Below are 8201 nucleotides of genomic sequence, written 5' to 3'. Positions count from 1 at the left end.
AGAGATTAGCGGCTCCTGTCTGAGCGGGCTAGGCCTTCTGAGCCAGGGCTCTGATCTGGCGGACGGCTCTCAGGGTCCTCGCGACTCAGGCTCAGTACAGACGGAGGCTTGCAGGCTCGGTGACAGACGGGCGGCTTGAAGGCTCGGTACAGACGGGCGGCTTTGAAGCTCGGGGACAGCGGCAAGCTCTGACGGCTCGGGACAGACGGGCAGCCTCTGACGGTCGGGACAGACGGGCAGCTCTGACAGAGCTCGGGACATACGGGCAGCTCTGACGGCTCGGACAGCAGACGTGGCAGCTCTGACGGCTCGGGTAGCAGCACGGGCAGCTCTGGGAACGGCGGCTTGCAAAGCAGCTCGGGCTCGGCCAGGCTGAGGCCACCATTTATCCTGAGTGCGTGGTGCCGGGAACTGGCAGGTACCGGCCTAATGGACCACGCACGTTCAGGCTAGTCGGGGAGGACAACAGGGCACACTTGGATGCTCTTCAATGGCGGCACTATAGGCCTGGTGCGAGGTGCCGGAACTGGTGGTACCGGACTGGAGACAACGCACCTCAAGGCTAGTGCGGGGAGCAGGAACAGAGGCACACTGACTTTCCAAAGCGCACACTATAGGCCCTGGTGCAGTGTCCGGAACTAGGAGGTACGGGGCTGAGACAGCACCTCAGGGCAAGTGCGGGGAGAAGGAACAGGGCACCTGGGACTCTCGAAGCGCACATAGGCCTGGTGCGTGGTGCCGGACTTGGTGGTACCGGACTGGAGACACGCACACTACAGGCTAGTGCGGGGAGCAGGAACAGGGCACACTGACTTCTCAAAGCGCATATAGGTCCTTGGTGCGTGGTACGCGGAACTGGAGGTACCGGACTGAGGACACGCACCTCAGGTACGAAGTGGCGTGGAGAAGAAACAGTGCGTACAGGGCCTCTGGATACGCACAGGAGGCTTGGTGCGTTGGTGCCGGAACTGTTGTGTAGCCGGGGCTGTGAGACACGCACCACAGGTGCTAGTGCGTGGAGGAGGAACAGGCTCTGGAGACGCACTGGCAGCCTGCGTGCGTGGTGTAGGCACTGGTGGTACTGGACTGGGCGGTGAAGGTTGGCGCCGGATACATCGGACCTGCCAGGCGTACTGGTTCCTTGAGCACTGAGCCTGCCCAACTTACCTGGTTGTATGCTCCCCGTCGCCCTACCAGTGCCCAGGGGAGGTGGAATACCCGCACCGGGCTACTGTAAGGCGAAACCGGTGGACACCAATGCGTAAGGCTGGTGCCATGTAAGCCGGCCGAGAGACGCAACTGGGGACAGATGCGTTGGCCGGCTTCATGACACCTGGCTCCAATCCTCAATCTAGCCCGGCGATACGAGGAGCTTGTTGTACGCACCGGGGCTATCACGTACAGGAGACACCGTGCGCTCTAAACTGCGTTAACACGGTGTCTGCCCGTACTCCGCTCTCACACGGTAAGCATGGGAAGTGGGCACAGGTCTCCTCCTGCCCTCGCCACACTAACTTTTAGCCCCCCCCCCCCCCCCCCCCCCCAAGAAATGTTTGGGTTTCTTCACGGGCTTCCAGCCACGCCTCCGTGCTGCCTCTCTGATACCACCGATCTTTGGGCTTTCGCTGCCTCCATCTCCTCACGAGCGCGCGATATTCCCCCAATGTGAGCCCAGTTCCTTTTTCCCTCCAGTATTTTCCTCCAATGTCCAGGATTCTCTGTTGTTAGTGTGGCTCACGCTGTCTACTCACGCTGCATTGGTCCTGGTTTTGTGGGTGGTTCTGTAAACGGGTGCTCTCCTCCTCTTCGTCTGAAGAGGAGAAGCGAGAAGGGTCGGACCAATACGCAGCGTTGGAATCCATAATGATTTTATAACAGAACGAATGAAACCAGATAACACTTGAAAAAGATTACAAAATAACAAAACGACGTAGACTGACCTAAAACATGTGCAACTTACATAAACACGAAGAACGCACGAACAGGTACAGACTACAAACACGAACGACAACCGAAACAGTCCCGTGTGGTGCGACATACACAGACACAGGAGACAACCACCCACAACAAACAATGTGAAACAACCTACCTTAATATGGTTCTCAATCAGAGGAAACGTAAAACACCTGCCTCTAATTGAGAACCATATCAGGCAACCCATTAACCAACATAGAAACACATAACATAGAATGCCCACCCCAACTCACGCCCTGACCAACTAAACACATACAAAAACAACAGAAAACAGGTCAGGAATGTGACAACCGGAGAATTCCTTTGTCTTTAGAAATGCAATGGAACGCAAGCTAACTATCACGTGAACGCGCATGGTCAGCTCGTCAGACCTCTGACTCAATCCCCTCTCATTCGCCCCCACTTCACAGTAGAAGCATCAAACAAGGTTCTAAAGACTGTTAACATCTAGTGGAAGCCTTAGGAAGTGCAATATGACCCCATAGACACTGTGTATTCGATAGTGAAAGAGTTGAAAAACTACAAACCTCAGATTTCCCTTTTATGGCTGAGTAGCAAGCAGTTTAATTTGGGCATGCTTTTCATCCAAAATTCCCAATGCTGCCCCCTACCCTAGAGAAGTTAATTGAGTTTGTATTTTTGTTCAGTATAATAAAAAATTAAAAAACTATAACCTTCATTCCAGAGCCTGGGTGCCGAGCAGTTATGCCAAATTGACCACTGGTAACCATACCAGCCTACTGTAGTTTAATTCATACCAAGTAACACACAGGCATAGACAACTCAGCTTGAATAGTCCTGCTAGTCATTGAAAAAACATTTTATATATGTTTAAATATCATCTATGGTATTGAAAAATCTAGATCTCCTTCCCGAAGTAATAGTAGCACCAATCCATAGGCAMGCTTGCTCACTGTCTAACAATAGTGGATAGGCAAAATGAACCTACTTTCATTTGTAGCCAAAGGYATATCCCATCTAAATGTTTTTGAGTGCTGTGAGATCTTTTATTTCGGCACACAGTGCTTTTGTCACCCAGACTTATTTAGCTTATCTTCCAAATGTTAAAACAGGAATGGCCAATCTTCCTCCTGGAAAGCTACTGGGTAGCCTACCCTATAGACTTTTGTTTCAGCCCTGCTCTAACACACCTGATTCTACTAATTAGCTGCTCATCTTGACTTTGATTAGCTGAATCAGGTGTGTTAGAGCAGGGCTGGAACAAAAGACTACCTAGCTCTAAAGGATAATATTTAAATTTGCTAAGACATCATTTGTTGATGATAAAGTAATGTGTTAAAAGGTTAATTATAAGTATAAATTAAAACATAATGGTGATACCAAACACTTTATTGTGATGTATGGTTTCATACAAAAAAACAGAAACAATGTTCCTCCCTTATTCCTCCATTGTGATTACAGTACAATTCATCAACCATCACAACTACTCAGAGGCCTGGGAAGAGGTAGAATTGCTTTGTTAGAGTGACTCGGTCTTTGGTTGGCATCTGTCTGCTTTTTCTCATGTGGGTCTTTTCAAAGCAAACCATGACCTGTATGGAGGAAAATACAAACATGTTATTGTGGCTCAAAGTAAATCAAAGGTGATCAATTATTCCATACAGCGCAATGAGGAAAGAACATTGTCAACTGTTCTGTTTCCAGATACTTGCCTTCCTGAATAACTCTTCTATATGATCATCACAGGCATAGGTGTTGAATGTCTCCATGATGTGTTGGACAAAAAAGGTGCCCATCTTTGGATCTCTGTAGGACTTAGTATCTGAAAGGGCAGGGAATGTAATGAGGGTTTACAAACAATATAATGCCTGAGAATGTGTTAATATGACCCACTAACCTGGTGTACAGGACAGGAGGGAGATGAAGTCCTTTTCGTTGTGCTCCCTCCAGATTGAGTCACTCTCTAACTCCAGGTCATGGCTGGGCCCAGGCACCGTGTCACTGACCCAAACAAGCCCGTCATTGTCTGAAACAACAGGCAAATCCTCTTTCAAATGGAGGCATTCTCCTCAAGTTAAAGTCAGTACAAAAGGTTTACATACATTTTGGAAAAACAATACTTTTTTTTCAATGAAAGGATTACCTCCCCTGCAGGCCTGAATGAGGATGACTTTGGGTTTGTTAACCAGTGCTTTGCAGTTATCTGTATTCAGGTGTGTGAAGATGTTGGTGATGGGAAAGACATCAGGTTTAGGTTCCCCTTCCTTGTAGTGGACACCCATGATGGCTCCCAGCTCCCCGTGAGACATCATCACCACGAAGACACTGTCTGACAATAAGTGCTCCTCACGTTTAGAGAATGCTTTCACAGCCTCGTCCATCTCCTGCAAGAGCACACTGAGTCAGTCACAGTGGAGACAAACCATAGACTAAGGAAACATGTAGACATTCTTCTGGAAACAGAAGAGATGTTTCCTCCCCCTGTGTACCTGTCCAGACAGGTTTCTATGTTTCACCACATCATATCCCAGATCCCTGAGAAGCCTCTCTATGTTCTCCTCGTCCTTCACTGCACCTCGTCTCAGCATGCTCTTATCATCAAACTCCACGTTGTTTATGAGCAGGGCCAGGCGCTTCCGACCAGACTTATCCATTGGAGGGTAAATCTTATAGCGCAAAGCAATGACAGGAGCAAAGGTTATTTAACAGAAATACAGCCTAGCAACAATTCAACTCAATCAAAATATGTGGAGAAATTGGTCCCAATTTACAAGTCGTGCTAAAACCACTCTGTAATAATAGTGTAGGTACACATTGTTACACAGTTATTGCAGTTTGTGAAACTACAAATTTAAACTTTGATAGTTTGTTTACACTGTAGGACTATACTTTCACGCCAAGACTTATTTTTTAAATATTTTTTATTTATTTATATTAACTCAAATGACTGTGTTTCCTAAACTGTGCCACGGGTAACCCCAGGGGTTCATAAGCAAGCTCATTGGTCTAATAAGAGAACTATAAACTCAGAAGCTAATTCTATTGGGGCACTCAGAAAACCGATACATGTACACTGATCTATCCTTTGACAACCAAGTGGAGCTTGAACCTCGCAACCCTTCCTCTGAAGAATGTCCTTCTTAAAGTCCCTGGTGCTGGGGATGAGGTCAGAGGACACCTGGTGCTCCTCCTGCTGTGATAACTGGGGCGATGATGGTGCTGCAGGGAAAACGTAGCATGTTACATTTAATTTACAGTATCTGCAAAGTTTTTTAAAACTCYTATCAAGTCTAAGAGAAGTTTGGGATTGTGACAGACCTCACTGAATGGTGTATCAGTTTCACTCACTCATCTTGGCCGGCAGCCTGGGGTCCAGACCCAATTTGTCATAAAGTCCAGGATCTCTCTTCTGAACTCGGGCAATCATCTTCTCACTGGCTTTGCTCCCTTTGTTCCGCACCATATCGATGAGGCATCGTGCCTGCTTTGTCTTAGTGCTGTTCTCCTCCTTCACTGAGTCTGTTTCTTCATCGTTCAGCACCTGGTCCTCCAAAAGGTCGTCCAGGAGCTGCTTGATCACTGGCTTTGACACACTGTCTATGAATGTCTTCCGAGCATTGAAGAGTACCTTGTCTGGTGAAAGTAAATAGGATTAAATCAGAGCTACAATTTAATCATTGTTGGAGCGATGTCTAAGTCTTATGCATCTGCTTTGTAATTGTGCATACAATGTATTATACATTCCTATTCATCCTTTAAAGTGGAAATCTGCAGCTCGAACAATAACAAAGTTACACCCTGCCACTGATTTGGTAAACAGCTGAGGGATAGGGCTGGTGAAATGTAACCACTCTCAAACTCATGGACAGAGCTATGGATGCAAAGACTGACCATCCATGATATCAACATTAACCATGTTTTGAGGCTATACAGTGTTTGTTTACATTTACATTGTTAACACACAAATGGATAAACCAAGTTTATATTTTGATGGGTAGGGCAATTGAACTAAACTCATGAGTCATCTATAAGTTATATTCTTCAAGAATCAATGGGTATATCATAAATGTAATACAGACAGACACACATAGCCCTAAAGGACACCGAGGGCTAGATACACACACACACACACACACACACACACACACAAAGAGAGAAAGATTATCACACACGCACGCGCATTATTATCAAATTAACTGTTCCCGATAGAAAAAAAGGGGGATAGACCGTGCGTCGTGCAGGTCAGTCTTGAGTTCGAAGGCTATAGCGAAAGTGAAAGTATGCATGCTGTAGAAATGCAAAACAATTGCCCAAAATTACAACAAAAACATTGCAATATTCTTTATATTTATATTTGTCAGAGTAGTTCAAATAAATACCATGTTTGTTTAAACTTTTTTACCTAAGCAAAACAGCCGATAATGTTTACATTTTAATGATTTACCTGCCATTCCTTAGATGAAGTGGATGAAGCTATGCTCTTCTTTCTGCCAGCTATTTCGGATAGGATAAAGATATGCCTATGCGTTTTCTTCTGTCGTGTTTTATTTAGGCACCACTGTCTGTCTGTTTTCAGTATTGATCATGTGGTAGTAACAACAATGTCTGTTCTGTGTCCCAGGTTACAGATGGAGGAGGCAGCAGCATACGCTAACAACCACCAGGGGGCAGCCCAGTCCCAGCCTGCCATCGCACCCTTCAGCAAATTTGAAGAGGAAAACCAAGGAGAAGTCACGGAAAGTCAACACAATGACTAAGTTTTTCACTCCCTCAGCAAAAACACCACCCAAGAAAGGTAGGATCCATGTATATGAGATAGGGTTTACAGTTTATAGTGTTTTTTTTCTCTGCATAATGTTGGAGCACAGTTCCTCTTTCCCCCCTCTTTCAGAACTCTGCTCCACTACCCCCCCCCCCCCCCCCAGTCACTGTGGAGAAGGTCACATGGGGCATCCAGCTACAGTTCCCTAAATGTTCAACCTCTCCCTGACCCAGTCTGTAATACCTATATATTTCAAGCAGACCACCATATTCCCTGTGTAACAGTATAACTTTAGTACGTCCCCTCGCCCCGACCCGGGCGCGAACCAGGGACCCTCTGCACACATCAACAACAGTCGCCCACAAAGCGTCGTTACCCATCGCTCCACAAAAGCCGCGGCCCTTGCAGAGCAAGGGGCAACCCTACTTAAGTCTCAGAGCAAGTGACGTAACTGATTGAAATGCTAGTAGCGCGCACCACCGCTAACTGGCTAGCCATTTCACATCCGTTACACTCACCCCCCTTTCGACCTCCTCCTTTTCCGCAGCAACCAAGTGATCCGGGTCACGGCACCAATGTAACAGTATAACTTTAGTACGTCCCCTCGCCCCGACCCGGGCGCGAACCAGGGACCCTCTGCACACATCAACAACAGTCGCCCACAAAGCGTCGTTACCCATCGCTCCACAAAAGCCGCGGCCCTTGCAGAGCAAGGGGCAACCCTACTTAAGTCTCAGAGCAAGTGACGTAACTGATTGAAATGCTAGTAGCGCGCACCACCGCTAACTGGCTAGCCATTTCACATCCGTTACACCTGTGCCCACGAACGCCAAGGTTACCTGTCTAAATGACTATCGACCCGTAGCACTCACATCTGTAGCCATGAAATGCTTTGAAAGGCTGGTTATGGCTCACATCAACACCATCATTCCAGACACCCTGGACACACTCCAATTTGTATATCGCCCCAACAGATCCAGAGATGACACAATCTCTATTGCACTCCACACTGCCCTTTCCCACTTGGACAAAAGGAACACTTACGTTAGAATGCTGTTCATTGACTACAGCTCAGCATTCAACACCGTAGTGCCCTTGAAGCTCATTACTAAGCTAAGGTCCCTGGGACTGAACACCTCCCTCTGCAACTGGATCCTGGACATCCTGACGGGCCGCCCCCCGGGTGTTGAGGGTAGGCAACAACACATCCGCCACACTGACCTGCAACACGAGTGCCCCTTAGGGTACTGAAAAGATTTGTCATGGGCCCTCGGATCCTCAAAAAGTTATATAGCTACAGCATCGAGAGCATCTTGACTGGCTGCATCACTGCTTGGTATGGCAATTGCTTTCATGTGGAACCATGCATTTGAAGAGTAGCAAAAAGGGACTAGCTAAAATCAGATTGCAGAAGGATGTTTTGTGAAATCACAACTCCACAAGCTGTGCTGGTAAAGTATGACATGAAAAAAGACCCACCCTTATTTTCTCCACTTCCTCTTTT

At 47.2% G+C, this 8201-nt stretch overlaps 1 protein-coding gene across 1 annotated transcript; it reads right to left on the bottom strand.

The window, feature by feature from the left end:
* Positions 1-3306: 3306 nt before the first annotated feature.
* LOC111982518 (caspase a) lies at positions 3307-6738 on the bottom strand. Its single transcript, XM_024014075.2, has 8 exons — positions 6380-6738; positions 5284-5568; positions 5045-5154; positions 4425-4601; positions 4079-4319; positions 3833-3961; positions 3648-3757; positions 3307-3527 (listed from the first exon to the last, which is right to left on the bottom strand). The coding sequence occupies exons 1-8, from the start codon at positions 6384-6386 to the stop codon at positions 3423-3425; spliced, it is 1164 nt and encodes a 387-aa protein (XP_023869843.1). The 5' UTR covers positions 6387-6738; the 3' UTR covers positions 3307-3422.
* Positions 6739-8201: the final 1463 nt, after the last annotated feature.

This window comes from Salvelinus sp. IW2-2015, linkage group LG22 (assembly GCF_002910315.2).
Source record: "Salvelinus sp. IW2-2015 linkage group LG22, ASM291031v2, whole genome shotgun sequence".
NCBI classification, from domain to species: Eukaryota; Metazoa; Chordata; class Actinopteri; order Salmoniformes; family Salmonidae; genus Salvelinus; species Salvelinus sp. IW2-2015.
This window is presented reverse-complemented; position numbering and strand designations above follow the sequence as displayed.

Bases quoted from the DNA above. Each gene is read 5' to 3' on its own strand.
- LOC111982518 (XM_024014075.2), bottom strand. The intron at 3,758-3,832 runs GTTAGTGGGTCA...CTGCCCTTTCAG, and splicing joins CCTCCTGTCCTGTACACCAG to ATACTAAGTCCTACAGAGAT. The intron at 3,528-3,647 runs GCAAGTATCTGG...TCCTCCATACAG, and splicing joins TAGAAGAGTTATTCAGGAAG to GTCATGGTTTGCTTTGAAAA.